Raw genomic sequence first — 19,857 nt, 5'->3', positions numbered from 1 at the left:
CATGTTACATTCCCAAGCTACTGCAGGAGTTTCATGACAGTGCGATAGGGGAACATTCAAGAGTAAAAAAGACATACAACCGACTATTACCTGAGTTATAATGGGCCAGAATGCATCGGGATGTAGAAGGTATGGTAGCAAGGTGTGATGTGTGTCTGTGACACAAGTACTTGACAACCGGGGGGGGGGGTTACTGCAACCATTAGATTTACCTAAGTAGGTTTGGGAGGAAGTGACGATGGACTTCATTGAGGGTTTGTCATGCTCCGAGGGATATTTAGTGATACTGGTGGTGTTAGAACAACTAAGCAAGTATGCCCATTTCATTCCGCTAAGACATCCCTACACTACTATCTTAGTCGCCACGATTTTTATTCAAAAGGTAGTGTGCTTACATGGCATTACTGAATTTATAACATCAGATAGAGAAAAGGTATTCCTCAGTCATTTTTTGAAGGAAATTATTCAAGATATAAGGGACGATCCTAAAAAGGAGCACGACATATCACCCACTAACGGATGACCAAATGAAAGTGGTTAATAGGAGCACGTAAACATACTTGCGTTGTTTTATATCTGACACACCAAAACTATCGGCCAAATGATTAGTATGGGCGAAGTATTGATATAATACATCTTTCCACAGCTGCGTGAACTACCACTTTCAGGATTATGTATGGGAGGGATCCACCTCATTTGATACTTACGGGAAGAGCATTACACCAGTATCCATTGCATATCAATACTTGGAGGAGAGAGACAAGATACTAGCAGAACTCAAAGGCATCTGCTGAGAAATTAACTACTTATGAAAAAGAAGGTAGATGAACACAAACAGGAAGTATAGTTCGAGCCCGAGGAAAATAATTTATTTGAAATTGAGACCATACTGGCAAAAGACACTGGCTAAGAGGAAGAATGAGAAGCTATCACAACGTTACTTCAAGTCTTATGAGGTGACAAATTGTATCGGGGCAGTAGCCTATCGTATGAGGTTATCAGCATCATCATCAATACACCCAGTATTCCATGTATCATAACTGAGGCGTGCTATCAGAGATCACACACCCTCTTCCTTGCTACCTAGGACAGTGACTGAGGACATTGAGATGATTCTTAAAAACATGAAGGTCGTTAGAATATGGCGAGGGGCGATAGGAGCAAAGGAGGTTCTAATTCGATGGAGGGATCCATTTGATTATGAAGCTACGTGGGAATCGTATGAGGTGATCAAGAAATAATTTTCATCCTTCCACCTTAAGGACAAGTTGCTTGTTTGGGAGGCGAGTATTATTACGAGATTAGCACCATTGGGCCCACCTCCTTTGAGATATGAAAAGACATTCTCAAGACATGAAAAATCACCCTTGGGATATGAAAAGCCATCCTCGGGATATGAAAAGCCACTCTTGTGATATGAAAAGCCACCCTTGGAACATGAAAAGCCACAATTAGGACTCTCCACACTTTTAATTACCACCATAGAAGGAAGTGTTGAGTTGTGTATAAACAGGGCTATTTTCTTTAAGTTTAGTATGTGCTAATTGCTGTTTTTTTTAGAGAGTTGTTGCATTCTTGGTGCCTAGCTGCGCTTAGGTTTGGGAAAGTCGATCCACCACTCCAATAGTGGATCACTTGTATCTTGTGGTATTCTAGCATCTATTTCCAGTGTTTATTTAATTATTTCGACAATATAATTTCGTATTTCATTTTTCATCTCCTACGAATCTATTCCTTGTTTTCTCACTGTTTTTACCCTTCAAGGTGTAGCATTGAAATGAAAAATATTTGAAGCTACAAAATGATTCTATAATTAATCTTAAATTTAGAACCAAATACAAACTTGCATCATAATTTGCAACTGAATGTGTACTATAGTCTACATTATAATATATTCATGCATATGGTCCTAAAATTGAACAAGAGTTAAAATATAAATCTAAAACTAAAATTTAATATGACATCGTATATGAATCTAAACCTCAATTAGTGTTCCTAACTTTGAACAGCACAGATCATTCATATGATGTAATTTAAACCAAAGAAATAATTTTAAAAATCAACTCTTAGTGAATTAGCAATTAAAACGATAACAAAAATATTTTTTTATTCTTAATTATTTGATTTAAAATTAAAAGAAAAAAAAATTACAGGAAAAATCAAATCATAACAACATATTCATGAATTGATTAATCACAATTGCCTTGAAGAAAAAAATAAAAGATAATACTCTATTGTTAGGTTGATTCCAAATGTACATAGTCCATTACTCTTAATAATTAAACTATTTGGATTTTTTTCCTTCATAAAAGTTGTTTGTTTATATAAAATGTGATTATTCAGTTATAAGAAGAGCATATTATTGAAACTTTCATAAGAACTTCATTGCATGATAATATATATAAATATACACCTTTAACCCCATCTTTCAAAGGGAGAAAAGCTCCAAAAATTGAAACAAAAATATTATTGGATTCGTTGATCCTTACAAAAAATAGAAAAAAGCAAGTTCCCACGTTGAGGGAACAATGGAAAATTCATGAAAATTTGCAATCTCCACCATATAATAGTGCGCATATACATCTTCATTGATGTTGTTTTTTAACGAGAAAACCTAGAGTGAACTATCGAGACTTGGACAATCTAGACACATACTTCGAGAAATGGTTTATGCATGTTTGTTACCATGCGCAACAAAATCAAGTTGGTAAGAAGAATCTTGTTTCCTATCAAATACCAATTATTTATCCATTAAGAAGTATTTCATTGTTACCCTATAAGCATCACATCCTACTACAATATCAATTATTCATAGCCTAACTTCTATAAAAAATTCATTGAAACTTGTATAACAATTAAAAATTTAATGCACATGTTAAATAAGATATGTGAAATTCAAATAAAGATAAGATGATGGTCTATCAAGATCCATAAAAGTTTCTTTCATCAACCCTTCTGGAAAATAGTTTCATAAAAAGCATGATCACATAAAATCATAAAATAAAACTTGGTTGACTACATAAAAGTCAAAAATTAAAAAAAAAAATCAATACATTAGTCCAATTTTTTAATGTGCGTTATCTAATTTTATATCGTGAACCATCTATAAATGCCTTCAATTCTTTTCATTTAAACCTCCTGCTAGTTTTACAATCGTGATATTCATAAGAAAAATATTTTAATCTTCTTCCTAAGAATATTATTTATTGTTTATGAAATTACGTCCATTATTAATGGTGGATACCAAATGTAACTTGCAAATTTTAGAGATAAACTTACAAATGACAACTCAATTGAAAAATCCAACAAGTATACCTAATTTTGTAGAAAGAATTCCTCAAAGCTAAAATTTTCATAGGCAGGCAAAATGGATTAAGTCGCCTTTTAGTACAATTGCCAGGGATTCATTTGTGGTTTTTTAGTGGATACCTTTCTTGCAACTACTTAATTTAGCTGTTTTCACAGCTTCTTCCTTCAACATGTCTAGGTTCTTCATATTTCTCTTGTCTAGGGTTGTAAATTAGAGGTGGGACTATCGCTGGCTAGCGGGGGTTCTTACTTACAAGATTTCTAGGTTGGGAACATATCTTCTTTGCAGTTGGGATTCTTGTGGACTTTCGAATCCTCCTCCAGCAGTTTCTTCTTATCATAGTTAGCAGTCTAAATGCGTGTATCTGATGCAAATGAAATTAGTTTTATGGTTAATAAAACTTTGAGTTTGGATGTGCAAATCCTTCAACTTTCTACATATCATGATATTAAACAACTATGTGACTTGCAGAATTCTAAGAGAGGTTGATTCCTTGTAAAAGCATAAGAATATTTTTTAGGAGTCAATTTTTCCTATCTCTCTCTCTCTCTCTCTCTCTCTCCCCCTCTCCTCTCTTCCCCCCCCCCCCCCCCCCCCCCCCCCCCTTCACTAACTGATTTTTTTCTTTGGTTGGAAGTGAGATTAAGCTTTGTCAAAATCAAAACAATAAGATTAACCTACTTTTGTATAAGTTTCAACTATTCATATGTCTCATGATCATTAAATTTCTTATTATTATGTATTTTACAAAGCTAAAACTCATTACATCTGAATTGGAATTTAACCATCTTCGATTTCATCAAAAGTAGAATATTGTTGTTTAATAGTTTGTCTCCCATTAAAACTGCATATTTGTTTCATGGGCTGAATGTATCTATAACTACATTGCACGCTACACCTACATTCCATAAAATGTCCTACATCAATCAATTGATGCATTTACAAGATGGTTATGAAAGCATATAAAGTGTTAGATGAAGATAGGCCGTAAAAATGGTTCACACATATAAGCAAAAGTTGGACAGTCCATGATGCTTATAGTAACGGTAGTTTTTACTAGTTCAATTATTGTAGTTGAGCTGATATGGATGTTAAGGCCTAAATGTACTCCAATTCATTACACATTGCCCAGACGAGAAGGATTAGATAATTATTAAAACAAGCGAATTAGTATAACAGAAGTAATAGCATATAATCGAGCGAAATTCAGAAAATTTACATTAAGAAAAAAAGCTTGCTTGAATGTTTCATAAAGGCACATCAATCATTTGCCTAGTTTTTTTTTCTGAAAATATATAAAAACTAAATAGCATTTTCTGTGTTTTAAAATAAACAAAACATGGTCGCAGGCATTAAAATTAAAACACAACAAAGTTGCTCACAAACCATGCAACATCATTCTGTTTTTGTAATTTATACAATACATACAGAAATAACTACACCTCTCGTGGTTGAACAAATGATCATAACCATGAATAATACCTGAAAACTGACAGTAAAATAAAAACACGATAAAGTTGCTTGCCGACCTTGCAACATCAGCATTTAACTTCAGCCCTGAAACGGCACCTTGAGCAAACTGAAGTAGTTCCTCCCTCTTTACCTGAGAAATATGTCCACAACACACTAGAATATACATCCGCCTTTGAGTATTTATACATTGTGCACGTCAAAAAAGAATGAACAATCCTTGAAGTAATCAAATAATGCTCAACAATTATCAATAAAATACTAGACATATCTAATAAAATCAGAATAGAAACTCCAAAGATTAAACCCATCTATTTATCCTCAATCTTCTAAAGTTGACTTGTCAAGCCAAGTAGCGAACTGAGATATGATCATGTGACACAGGCTATGGCATCAAAAGAGAGAACTAATGGTGGACGTAATTTCTAAATCTCAGAGAATCACAGAAAACAGAAAAGGAATCCTTATGTTGATGGCAAAGAAAAGTCAGGTTTACTTCTTTGCAACAATTCACAGTCCACCTTATTTAGCTTGATTTGTTATTCTAGAAATAGCAGAAGGAATAACATGCATTACAAAGTACTAGCAAACAAACTCTGTTTAAATGCAAGAAAAAAGAATTACAGAAATGGATAATTCATGAAAACAAATTCATTTTATATTTATAAGTGATTAACTCACAATTTTATAGATATTTAAAAAAAACTAAAAGCAGCTCTTAATGGGCTTAAATAATCAATTTTTATACTTTGCATGATGATTACAATAATTATAAACAATACTCATTACATATACTCCTATTTTTAAGAAAAGTTACTATTATGATATTATCTAAATTATTTTATTATTTATATCATTTTTCTTTCTTAAAAATTATTTCTTTATATGACTAAATATATTTTAAATACGTATGATTTTAGCAATAAATTGTGCCTGCTAATGAAATATTGTAATATTTTTATTAACAATAACAATGTTTGCCCTTGTTTATTATATCACTTATATATGTAGAGTAAGAAAATAATAGATTAAAAACAAAAAAGGGCATATTAGAACTATATCATCCACAAAAAGAAGATGCCAAGCAGCTCAATTTAAATATCATTTGTAAGAATCATCATAACCAATACAAAAATATAAAGACTCAATGATGATATTTAATGTAAATCTATAGAATTGAAAATAAATGGGTAACTCCAAACAAGTAGTCCATCATAAATATTTTTACTAATGTCAACATATATTTGAAACACACCATTTAACCTTAAAGAACATCAAATCAATTATCATTGTACTCAATCTTTTTTTTTTTTTGTTCATTGTACTCAATCATATGTCTTCCCATGATCAAGAAAAATCATATGAATATTTTTTCATGACCAAACATATGAATAGGGGTGTCAATATTTGACACGACCCGAAAACCCGACCCAGACCCGACCCCGAAAATCCGGGTTGGACCCGACCCGTTTGATAAACGGGTCAGGTTCGGGTTAACCCGGCGGGTTGCCGGGTCAACCCGCAAACCCGTTTATTTTAAAAAAATTTGAATTTTTCGCTGCCCGGCCGCTGCCCGCTCTGCCCTGCCCCTGCCCGCCCCGAATTGACACCCCTACATATGAAAATATTTTCTTCGTTTTCTATACTTCTCCATTAATTTAGCATAAAACTAAATTGGTTCTCTAAAATTTATGAAATTTTTTGAAAGTATATTCCATAAATCACCCATAGATCCATCACAACTCATAAGCTTGATTACTCTATAATTAGCAAAATCTTGAACATCGTCATTGTTCCTAATTATTGATACTAAAATGTTTCTTCAATCATTTGATATCATCTTAGTCTTCAAAATTTTATAAAAAATATTTATTAAACAAATCACAGCAATATCCTTTGTAACCCTTGAGATCTCAATAAGAATCTCATCTGAACCTAATGCCTTCATGCATCTTATATAGAATAATTTCATCTAACTTTTTTTTAATCAATCAATAATATATTACATCATATTGTTTTTTCTGTTCTTCCAAAATTTTTTTTCCCCATAAATAACTTCATAATTTCTTAATCAATAGTTTTACCTTCTTCGGATGTCATCATCTTTATCCAATATCCTATTATTTTCACTTCAAATGTAGTTAATTTGAATAAAATCCCTAGATCGCTAAACTCTTACATTAATTATTCTATATATTTCCTTTTATCATTCCCTTAGTACCATATATATTATACAAATCATAAAAAATTTTAATTTTTGTTCTACTCAGTACTCTCTTTGTAAGCCTTCTGAGATACAAATTTATAGAATTACGCTCCACATTTTGATGGAAAGAGATGTTGTTGGCGACTATAGAAGAAAAATACGGCAGAAAGAATTTAACGATGAACAAAGGAATTGGCCATCTCAATGATCTCCAACACTCTAAAAGGCAAGGGAAAGCCTCACATAATCCAAAGACCAATATTAGTGCTGGCCAAAAATCCCAGACCAAGAATTAAATAATATTCATAAACTAATGATAACAAATGAAGGGGCGTATTCATAGGAATAGCATGACCTAACTAAATACTTGTTAGCGCTTCCAATTCTTTAAACTAAAACAAAAATAATAATAAACTGAAGATGTACTTACAAACTCATCATCTTTAGCTTATCCCAACTATTTAGGATCGGTTTCCTGAATGGCCATTTGTCATAAGTTCCAATACACAATTTTGTGTGAGTAAATCTATGCTTTGCAAATCCTTATGCTTCTTAATCCTATGGTACTAATTTTACACACTAGTTTAATATGTTCACTTTATAACCCTCTTTGTACATACTCAGACCACCTAAATAAATTTTAAATTGCTTTATCTTAGATAGTTCTCACTCTAATCATTCTCGAATATTAATTTCTTAATTTACCATTTTTAGCTATCCATGCATTTGTCTTAAAATTCTCACTGGCATACACAACTTAGACATTAAAAACTTTTTACTGTCCAACAATGAGATCTATACAACATCGTCAATGAATAGGTTGAAAATTACTAACTATTAACACAAAAGCTAATGAAAGTATTGTCAGTACATTTTAATACAAATTGTATCAGAATAAGCTTGAAAATCATTGCATTTGCTTTACGATTAGGAATGCAGGAATGCATATGAAGATTTTGTATTACACTAATCTCAAAGCAAATCTAATAATTTTAAGTCTGTCCTAATAAATTTTATATCAAAATATTATTCAATTTTTTTTTTTCAAATATATTATGATGTTGAGATCAAATACGATAAAGAACATCTTATGGCCTCATCTTGCAAGCTTACCTAAGTGCTTCAAATCATAATAAAAATGCAACATGAATAAAGAACCTCCTCTAGAAAACTTACTAAGGAGTTTACAATCACAATGTGAATATATAAGGGTAAATACTAAATGGCAATTTTTTTCCCTGAAATAAGAATAAATTGATGCCGACCTAACATAGTGAGATAAAGGATAGATGTTGATGTTGTTGTTGTTGTTGTTGTTGTTGTTGTTGTTGTTGTTGTAGAGATAAATTGATGCACTCAAGTTTATTGCATTTAGAAATTGTGGAGTTTGTAGGTTTATAATATTAATAGATTGTAGAGTTTGAAAGTGAGACCTCTTGTAAGAATAAATAAATTAGGGGTGTCAATTCGGGTCAACAGGTCGGATTCGGGTCGAACTTGAAACTGACCCGGCGCTATATGACACGACCCGATTTTGTAAACGGGTCGGTTTGTTCAATTCGGACCCGACTCGTCGGGTTTCCGGGTTGACCCAACCCAACACGAATTTAAGGGATACGGCTAAAGATGTGGCGCTACTTCCAGTTCCGGCGAGGCGGCAAGCAATCCCGGCAAAGCAGCGGTACAGCAGCAGCAGCGGCCGAGCTGCGTCGTGCTAAGCGCGAAGAGCAGCGAGCCGGCAAAGAGACGCAACGCGAGTCGCGTCACGCAACTGATCGTTGACGGCTGACGCGGAGTCGCGGACTGAGCATTGCAGCTCGACTCGACGCGTCGGAGCCAGGTCTTTTCGCGGGCAGGGCAGGTAGGCCGGGCAGAACCAATTCTGGGTCATTTTCGGGTTATTTTCGGGTTTCCGGGTCAACACAAATTCGACCCAAAACTCAAATCGGGTCAGCTATTCGGACACGAACCCGACCCGTTTGCTAACCGGGTCAACCCGAACCCAAATTTTTTCAAGTCGGGTTTGGGTCGTGTCAAAATTTGACACCCCTAAAATAAATGATATAAAAGATGAAAGCTTAGGATTAAAAGATCAAAATTAAATAAATCATATGGAAATTAGTTAATGTTAAATTTATAATTATTAGTTAATACTATTAATTAAGTGATATAGAAACTTAGATGAAATAAAATCAAATACATTGAATTTATAACACAAAAGAATGGAGATAACTACAACAATATAACTTATAAAGCAGAAGTTAAATGACTAAAAGACAAAGTAACTATAAAGGAGCCGGCGGGAACTATTGGGCAGTAAGCTGTCCTCTCAAGGAAGTCGTTTGTAAACCTTCAGGTTGAAGGAAAACCAAGTGGCAGATGAAGGAACTTCTGGCAGCAAGCTTGGGGAGCAAGAAAATATAAACCGGATGGAATTTAGGAGGAAATTGGAGACGTAAAACTCAGCAAATCTGCCAAGGAGGAGGCGGCTAGATTTTGGAATTATTTCCAACGTGGGGGCTGAATTTTGTGGACAGAAATTGAAGTGGACCTTGGAGATTTAGACCAAGAGAAAAGGGAAAGAATTTGAATTGTTTCCAAGAGAGGAGGTGGCTTTAGGAAACAAATCCAATTCCAAAATCCAAGGGGGGGCCGGCGGCTTATAGGGGGAGGAGGGACTTTAATGTGGTAATTAATGCTTACTTAAATTGGAAAGAAATATCCCATCCTCTCTTAATTTAAAATTTAAATAATATTTAATTTAATAGGTTTCCTAAAATAAGATTTATAAATTAGGTAACTATTTTAAATTCAAATTGATTTGAATTTAATCAATAATGAGTTACCAAATTTATGAATTCTAATTTAGGAAAGAATTGATAGTAAGTGGGGATGGAGGGAGAGGCCTACGGGTGACCGGCAATGGGGATTAGCCGTTGATGGGGTGGCGGGTTAAGTGTAGGCGACGGGTGGAGGTGGGGTTTTAAATGGCCGGCGGTTAAGGGTTTGGGAAGAGGAAAGTAATGCCGGCAGTGGTGGTTCAGCTAGTGAATCGGGCGGCTGGGAGGAAAAGGAGAAGGAAAGAAAGAAAATACAATAACGATAAACAAACCATGAACCCGGCCGTCTCCAAGGTTGGTGGGTGATCCGTTTTCCCTCGCCTAGGGATTTATCTCTTAAACTCTCAAGCTCTTACAAGAACTCAAGGAATGAAGAAATCTTAATCAATCATCCATCATTACATTACACAAGGGCCTCCATCTATAGGCCTAAGAAACTAAAACAAGACACATATGCCCCTAGGGCTTACATAGGATGACCCTCTTAAGTAAGGGTAAAAATGAAAAATTCATAATAAAAATAAAAACTAGAAGTAACAAATTAAGATAAGGTGGAATGATCTCGGTCGTCGATCGTCGTCTCCTCCTTTGAAAATCTTCATGATCGGATGTCTGCATCATTCTCCCGGGGTGGAAAAGAGCTCGACTCCGTCGAGTCCGCATCCCAGGTAACCATGCTCTGATACCAAACTGATGTAGAATGAACATCAATATTTGATGTACTGGAGCTTCTGGTCAGCAAGTGACGCCTTTCCGGAGGACTAGACAACAAGGATCTTGGCTGGAATTTTCTGGCCTACAGGGGAAATGCCACCTAGTAAGCAGGACAGCGCGTATTCCTGCTGAAATTTGAGGACAGCAGAGAGAAATCTGCCTACATGAATTCTGGACAGAAAGGAGAAGCCACGAGAGATTCAGGACAACACTTACTCTCCTTCGGGACATCAAAGGATTGGTTTTTGTATGCAGGACAGCAGGCATGCAATGTGAAAACCTGCAGGAATTGGTGTTGGGAGGGATGAAATAAGGGCTTGGTCAACTAGTTTAAGGGAAAGAAGATGGGGAAGTGGCCGGCAATAGGGAGGAGGGGGAAAAGGAATTTAATTCCAATAAATTTGAACTTGAATAGGGAAAAAAATGGATTCAAAAGTCTGAAAATAATCTCAGCCTTAAGGGAAGGAATTAATTGGGCTTTGATTGATTGATTTGAGGATCATTAATGGGCCTAGGAATTAATGGGGAAGATTTGAATTGGGGAGAGAGGGTGTCTAGGTTCATTGAATGTGGGGAATTAAATTAAATCTGAATTTATTTCAGATTGGAATAGATTGAGGTGGTTTCTTGAGATGGAGTAGTTATTTAGGAAAAGAATTTGAAATTCAAAATGATTTGAATTTGAATTCAAAATCTTTCTAAATAAGTAACATTATTTTAGGAAAGTAGTAAAATTAGGGTGTGGGGAAGGGCAAGATTAGGTGGCAAGGCCGGCAGCTATGCTTGGTGGGAGCCGACGGTTTAAGTTGGAGGGGATCAGTTTGGATTTTGGGTGGAGTAGGGGGAAGAGGCTGGCGGGTTTGTGTGGAGGGGATGAAGCCGGCATATTGGAGAGAAGATTGAGGTGGCGATTAGGAAAAATAAGAAGAAACAAAAATAAAGAAGAAAAAAAAAAGATACAAACCACGAGCCCGAACTCTTCCTGTGGCTGGTGGGTACTACGTTGCCCTCCCCGAGGGACTTCAATCCACGAGCCTGGATCCATCCTACGGCTGGTGGAAATAAGGTTATCCTCCCATAGGACTTTTCCTCTCTAGAACTCACACCGAGATCAAGACAAATGCTCCAATTCTTTTTTTATTAATAATCCAACATTACATTACACAAGTAAGGGCCTCTATCTATAGGCCTAAAAAACTAAAACAAGATACATATGCCCCTAGGGCTTACATAGAACGACCCTCTTAAGTAAGGGTAAAAACGGAAAATTCATAATAAAAATAAAAATTAGAAGTAACAAATTAAGATAAGGTGGAATGATCTCAGCCGTTGATCGTCGTCTCCTCCTTTGAAAATCTTCAAGATGGGATATCCGCATTAGAGGGTATGAAAAAATATTATCAATTATGAGGATATAAACATAAATAAAAACATATATGCTGTTTATCAATACTTTTCAATATTATTATTTCAAATCTTATACTGTCCAATGAAGCTCTGTACTTGCTTTCAAAGGAAAAGATGATCGTAAATAGATATACCAGTACTTCATCTTGGTACGATGAGAATGCTTTGGCCAAATCCTGAATGCTGCTAATAATTGCATTATGAACTTCCTTCCCTCCTGTAAAACAGAGTCTGCAAATAATTACCGTAACAACTTAGAACAAAATCCTTCGAAGTGACAAACAATCAAATTTAGAAAAGTCAAAAAAACTAAATTGAGCATTTTAAAATATAAAATTTCATAATCATGGACTGCAAAACCAATCATATGTAGAAAATTTTCAAAAGAGTCATGTAGTATCCGCTTCAATAAGATGTTAAAAAATATCAGTAAAGTTTCTATGGAAAAAATAGGTATATGCTTGCAAGCGGGTGCTATGGCTACGGGTTCTCATTAAAACCAAATTCATAGCATGATTAATTTTTTTATCCCATGTGATAATACATATTTTAAGACCTTTCAGATTTATTGCGCTTCATTGTCTAATCTAGATCATTGTGGAAGTTAAGGGGGTTGCGAACTATTGAAATAAACTTGATAAAATTTGTTCATACCTCAGGTTTAACCCAGAGTCAAGGGAGCTAAACCCAAGAAGGAAAAAAAGGAATCAACTAAACATGAAACAGTATAAAGGAAACTACAAAACAGAAACTTGAAACTAGAAGGAAAGCAACAATCGATTGGTGAGTATAACTAGATCTAAAAGCATTATACCTAAAGCAATCAACAACAAAACCACTACAATATGTTATGATAGTATTAATTTGTCATCGGATACAAGAAAGGATTAAATATGAAAAAACCTAAAAGAAATGGCAGTAAGACCCAACAGAAAACATCAGTAAGAACTGGTAAGATAGTTACGATGTTTTTAAATGGTTATATACTCAAATTTGGGACAAGGGTTGCGTCATACTAAACAAAGTGGTCCATCTATAGAAGAAACAAAATTGATGCGATTTTTAAGAAGCAAAAGGCAGGCACTTTGGGAAGAAGCGCATGAATATTTTATACGCCTAACCAAAAAATTGTCGTTATCAAACTTATAGTAGCTTTATTGAGATATAAATTGCTTCTTAAAGATGAGTAAGCTACAGAAGAAAGGGTTAAAAAAAGAACAGCCTTACCCAAAAATTTCCAAAAGCAGAGAGACTTCCTCTTCATTTGGTGCTTCTAGAATCTGCGTCAGAGGAGAATGTTATGCTGAGGTTTACCTCTATAATTAGCAAGAAACCCCATCATAATGAGAAATAACAATCAGGTGATTATGAATTAACAATAAATTTATTTATTTTTAAAGCTTAGTAAAAGTATTTGCCCACTGATGCAAGCACGGTAGCATTTTAGCACCTTGAGTGTTTCAGCAATCCTAGACGCAACCTTAGCATCTAATTCATCCTGGGTGATTAATTCTAAGTTCCTTTGAATGTATCAGTGGAGCCGCTTCCCGTCAATCAAAATATTTTAAACTTGGGAAACCTTGTATTTAACTTTCTGTAGAAAAACAGAAAATACTAGCTTGAATTTTATGGCATGACTCTAAACAAAGTGTGGAAAAATATATAGACTTCCCATTGAAGAATTTAAAGAGCTCTCCAAAAAGTTTATAATGAAAATAAATCAAAATTATTTTTTTTTTAAGCAAAAAATTCTCAAAACCGGTTGACGGCTAAAATAGGAAAGTGATGTGAAACATAAAAGGAATTGCAAGAATTTAATAAAAGTTGCTAAGCTTGCCAATTTTAAAATTAATGTTTCACTAGATTTAGATTCTAGGATTTCTTAGTTGTTTTGCTTTGGCATGTGGTTACAAACTAGATTAGGAGGGCAATTTAAAATAATAACAAACTTATAATAAAGCTAGATGCACAAGTAGTAGAAATCCACCAGTTAACAATTAGAAAATTCATCTTGAGTTCCCCTCACTCACACTCTTGAGAGCTATTTAGCGGAAGAATAAGTTCAGCAAACTTAATGACTCCACCAAAAGATAGAAGACGCCTATAATATTACCCAATGAAAAATTATCCGGAGGGGAAGAAGTCGGTGGATGTTGGAGAACTTGCACTGTCTGAGGGTTTGGTGCTCGTCGATGGTGGTCGTCAAAGTGAAAAGGATCTGATCGAAGTAGTCTTCGACGATGTGGTCGATCTCCAAGTTGATGTTGAAGAAGGGTGATCTCAACACATCTACTCGTCCTTGATGATCATATATGAACCCATGGTCTTGTTCAGGATCGGCCATTCATGGGGACTTAAGCCGGAGTTGTGTTTCTTCTTCCTTGGATGGTGTATGAAGCAAGGAAGAAGAGAAGGCGAGGAGGGAGAGGTTTGGGTGGTCGGACAAGGCTAGGGGAGGGGTCACTTTAATTTTAGATTTTAGGTTTATGTTGGTGAAGGGAAAACAATTTAAAATTTGAAATTTAATTTCAGATTTCAAGGATGGAAGGAGAGAATAATTCAAAATTTGAATTTCCTCTAATTGAGCTAGGGTGGGGCGGCATTCGTAGATGGGAGGGGCTTTATTTGAGAGCATTAATAGGAGGAAGTAATTAAGAGAGAGAGGGGTAGCGGGGTCGGCCTAAGGGGGGAGGGTGTCCACATTCAACGAATGTGTCTACATGCAATGAATGTGTGATTTGGAATTAAATCCAAATTAATTTTAGATTGTGAGCGATTAGGGGAGCTTCCTAAAATAGATTTATTAATTAGGAGAGGATTTGAAATTCAAATCTATTTGAATTCAAATTAAGAGACTATCTAAATTAATAATAGGATAAATTATGAAGGTATTTAAGAGCAATTTGAATTTGAAATCAAGGGATTAGTGTAGGAGTGGGTTGGCGGCTAGGGTGTGAGCTAGGTAGGCCTGCGGCTAGGGGAGGGGTCGAATCTTGGGGTTCGGTGGGGGAAAGGATTGGCGGTGGGGCTTGGGGCCGTAGGGTTGGGTTGTGTGGGGAGGGGGCCGGTGGCTTGAGGTGGAGAGGGGAAAGAGGTCGGCAGTTAGAGGAGGAGGGAGGCCGGCTGTTTTGGAGGAAGTTGGGGAGGAGGCCAGCTGCTAGGGAGGAAGAAAAGTGGGAGGAATGGTAGGGGAGTGTAAGCCGAGAGACCGAACTCGTCCTGCGGCTAGCAGGAGTTGTTTTGCCCTCACCTAAGGACTTCACCTCTCACTAGAGCTATCAACACTTGAGGGAACAAGAAAGCAAAAATTCTCATTAATCCATCATCATCCCAATACAAAAACTAAGGCCTTCATATATAGACCTCATGGAACAAAACACAAAGACTAAATTGTCCTCTGGGCTACAACACGAACTAATCCCTCTCAGGAGTACAATGGTAAAAAATTAGAACATAAATAAAAGAAATACATAAAATGCATCACAAGTAAAGACTCCTAATCGTAGTAGTCGATCTACGATGTCTCCTCTGATAAACGCACCAGAATGTCCTCATCAAAAAAGTTGTACACAAATTGCAATATAAATATCAGGATCAATCCAATGTTTAAAACCCTTAATCTGTGTACTTATCATAAGAGGATTGATCCAATGTTTAAAACCCTTAATCAATGTAATCAAAGATCCTTACAAAGATTTGTTGACTTGTGGGTCCAACGATCTTTTAAAAGTCCCCCTCAAACTAAACGGTATTTATCTAACATTCCAAGTCGTTAAAAAAATTTTTGAATGTGGGGTTACAGAGTCCTTTAGTGAAAATGTTTGCTAGTTGATTTCATGTTCGCGCACATGGAGTGCAAATCAACCCACTTTCTTATTTCTCTTGTATGAAATGTCTATGTACCTCCACATGCTTGGCACGTTCATGTTCTACTCGATCATGAGAAATGCTAATGACAAATTTATTGCCACAAATATCTACATTGGCTCTTCTCATTTGATTTTAAATCTTCCAAAATGATTTTGACACATAGAAGACTACAAATTCTTTGGGCACTAGATCTAAATTTAAATTCAACGCTAGATCTTGAATAGCAAGTTGTTTCTTACTCCCAAAAATGTACAATGTCCAACAATGAATTTTTTATATACCCGTGATCCTGCATAGTCTCCATCAGCATACCCTTCAATTTGTAAAATATCTTACTTTTTATAGAAAATTCCTTTACCACGACAAGATTTAAAGTATATGAGGATTCTATAAGTATCTTAAAACTGAGACTCTTTAGGTTTATGCATGAACTGACTACTGAGACTCACTACAAATGCAATATTTGAATGGGTGCGTGGTATAAAAATCATTTTTCAACTAATATTTGAGATTGTCCTATCTCAACTTATTCCTTCTTAGATTATATAAAACTTTAGAACTGATTCAAGTAAGGTTTCACATGATTTACAATCAATCATTTTTATTTCATGCAATAGATATGTGATAAATTTTTATTAAGAAAAAAATATTCTTTGTTCTGATTGAGCAACTTCTACTCTCAAGAAGTATTTGAATTTACCCTACATTTTTATCTTAAAATCTTCAGTATTTGAATTTACCCTACATTTTTATCTTTAAATCTTCCGCAAATTTTTCTTGATAGACTCATTTTTTCAATGGTTATCACCTGTGACAGTTATATCACGAATATATATGATGACAATTGAGAATTTATCATTAGTGAATATTTTATGAAGAGGATATGATCTTCACGGTTTTGTTTTTATCTAGCTCCATTGATGGATCTTGAGAATCCATGAAACTGTGCTCTCTAAAAAAATTTTAAAGCCATAAAGAGACTTTTTTTTTTAAGCGTGCACATTGTAATTTATGAAAGAACTAATAAATCCAAATAGTGGATCCATAAAGACGACTTCAACGTTCACATGTAAGAGAGCATTCTTTGCATCATATTGTTGCATATACCATCCATGATTAGCTACAAGAAAAATAAAGATGCAAATTGTATTCATTTTTGCAGCATGAGCAAAAGTTTCTGGACAATCAATTCCATATGATTGAATAGATCATTTAGCTCCAATCTCACTTTATACCATTTCAAGCTTCCGTTTGCCCTAAATTTGATAGAAAAATCCATTTACATTATATGTTTTCTTCTCTTTTAACAGATCAACGATCTCCTAAATATGCTTTTCTTTTATAGCATTTATCTCCTCTCATGGCATACTTCCAATATTTGTTTTAAAGTGGTGTTAGGCCGGCACTTGAGCCGGCTGGACCAGTCCAACCCGGACCGGTCCACACCTACTCGAGGCGGAAACAAACAGGGCGGGCGGAACCGAGCGGAACGAGCACATCCGACGGGGGCCAAGGAGGAGTTTTGGGAGGGAAATTTTGAATGCGATGGGCTATTTAGACATTTTGTAAAACTCATTTATGGTTAATTAGGAGATTAGGAGGAAAGGGGGGATTATCTTGAATTTGAATCAATTTGGAGATCTAGGGTTTGTGTTTTGGGCTCTTGGCATTGCCGGAGATCTTGGAGAGTTTTTTTCCTTCCTCTCGAATTGAAGGAAATTTGTATCTTGCAAGTGCTTTTCATCTCCATTGAAATAAAAAGCGTTTGCTCCGTTTTCCCTACGAGATTCTACTGTTTTTCTCAATTTTCTTCCTGTTTTTTCTGCAATTTCCTGCGGTGGACAGCAATTGTGCTGTTGAGATTCCCTGGTTTTGGTTAGGAAGACTTGCAAACTCAAGTATTTCCTATCAGAAAGTTTTTTAAAAGATGTATACTAGGAAAGAGACAGGATAATTTGGAGTGATGCATTAATTATTGCTACTTGATAATGTCCAAGTCTTGAGTGTACATCCACTGTTTCAAAATTCAAATAATTAATATAAATTAAAATGAATGTTTGTATAATCTTGACTTAATTAGTAATTATGAGCTTTACTGTGGTTAATTCATTTTAACTAAGCCAAGAAATTGAATGTGGAAGAGAGAAATATAAGATATCAAAAGTGTCATGGGAGCGCCACAGGGAAGGGATGGCCAACGCTACAGCATTGAACTCTTTGTTTGGGAGTTGGAATTAGAGAAGCATTTTATCAAACCAGAGGGATCAGAGGCTTTGCATGCACCTGTACTAGCCTATCCAACAGAAGTCTGTTCAGGTGGAGTCGGATGACCTGTGAAAGAGGAGATCTGCGTGTTGAGTGCTAAGTCGCTCAAGACGTGTGTTTCTGCTCCTGTCCTTGAAGCTTGTTGCAACCCTAAAAAAAAAAAATTCCTTTTGTACTATTGTGCTTTCATTGTCGGTCTTCCCTTGAGAACCGAGAGGGAGACAGACTCGAAGGATAATTAATCCACTTTCTCTGTTATCACACCACCGGCCTTTATTGCCATTTCCGGTATCTTGAAGGCTATTGTTCAACCTAGCCTTCATTGTTGCCCCGCACCTTGCAGGCTTGATTGATATAACCTTCATCGCTATCATTTGTCGCTTTCACAATGTCTAAAGTTATTTCCTCCCAAAGTTTTGACCAAATGGAGGATTCAATGGTGCACCAAGGGATATGATAACTCTACTTTTTTGTGACCAATTACCAAGCTGGGAATGACAGATCTGTATTCCCCATCTTGCAGGGTAGTGTTAAAATCTTAGCCGTCCCTTGACACCTGATCCCATTACCAGAATGGGAATCCATGGGAGGCACACCCGGATCACGCTAATCTTTGTTAAATCCCAATCGTCTCTTGACACTTGATCCCACGACCAGTATGGGAATTTGTGGGAGGCTCACATGGATCACGCCTATCTCCTTCTATATTTGGGTGGCTAATTTAGGAAGGATTATATTAAGGCAATTATGTTTTATTATGTAGTTATTTATTTCTTTATTAAGATATCTTGTATAGATCTATAAATAGACATAATTTTGTATAATAAAAATAAGTTTTCTTCCTATCCAATTTTTTGAATTTAACACATACAATTAGTGATAAATCAATATATTCATATTTGATACGACAATTTTGAAGATTATATAATTTTTTTTTTTAGTCCTTAAAATTAGGAGTGGAGAATACAACATCATATTATTGAAGTTATGCCTGATGATTAATTTTAATGCTCATGTCTTATTGACTACTAAATGACTTGAAGAATCAAGAAATATTGAAATGTAATTGTAAGGAAACAAATATTAATTTTTATTTTGTTAACTCACAAGTTTTTTTTATGCAAGAGATTACACTTTATTGTGTAATGCTTTTTATGATAGAAAACATGGGCATTAGGCATTTTGATTACATATTTTATATTAAAATTTTATAAACACCACGGCCATGCCATTTATACATATCCTACATTGATGGTCATACTTGTCTAATGATAAAAGTTGAGATAATTATTGTCGAAGGTAGTAACAAAGTATGCAAACTATGTTTACCGCTAATAATAACTACATTGTAAGGAAGTTCACATAACAAATTTACACTGCCGACTAACCATAGACAATGTAATGCCTTCTACTGCTTGGCTATGAAGAAATACATCCCGAAATTTCATTGGCTCGCCTTCCATATCAGAATCAAAAAATAGCATCTGTTCAAAATTTAGAAAGATCGTTAAATGAAAAATCAAAGGTAATGTAACACCAAAATAAATCCATAAGAATAGATTTTCATATCAAAATAACACCATCGTAGAGAAGATTATTAGGCTAGACATAGACATGTGAAGCACTACTTTGAAATAGTAATTTGAGAAAAGCATTACATATCCTTGCACTACAATTTTTATCAAATAGAAGTCCACAATCCATTAATCCTTCCGTGAATCACATACTGAACTAAATAAAGAATTTGTTAACACCCTAGAAAGCACACAATTCAG

At 35.2% G+C, this 19,857-nt stretch overlaps 1 protein-coding gene across 1 annotated transcript in view; it reads right to left on the bottom strand.

The window, feature by feature from the left end:
• Positions 1 to 19,857, bottom strand: part of LOC110111175 — a 60,286-nt gene that overhangs the window by 36,620 nt on the left and 3,809 nt on the right. The window contains exons 3-6 of the mRNA XM_020842936.2: positions 19,471 to 19,566; positions 13,175 to 13,227; positions 12,082 to 12,178; positions 4,840 to 4,913 (exon numbers count right to left, since the gene is read on the bottom strand). Of these exons, the coding sequence (XP_020698595.1) occupies positions 4,840 to 4,913; positions 12,082 to 12,178; positions 13,175 to 13,227; positions 19,471 to 19,566 (320 nt within the window). The remainder of the gene's footprint in view (positions 1 to 4,839; positions 4,914 to 12,081; positions 12,179 to 13,174; positions 13,228 to 19,470; positions 19,567 to 19,857) is intronic.

Source organism: Dendrobium catenatum, unplaced genomic scaffold, assembly GCF_001605985.2.
Source record: "Dendrobium catenatum unplaced genomic scaffold, ASM160598v2 fragScaff_scaffold_621, whole genome shotgun sequence".
In the NCBI taxonomy this organism is placed as follows: domain Eukaryota; kingdom Viridiplantae; phylum Streptophyta; class Magnoliopsida; order Asparagales; family Orchidaceae; genus Dendrobium; species Dendrobium catenatum.
Note: the sequence above shows the minus strand (reverse complement) of the source record. Positions and strands in the feature narration are given on the sequence as shown.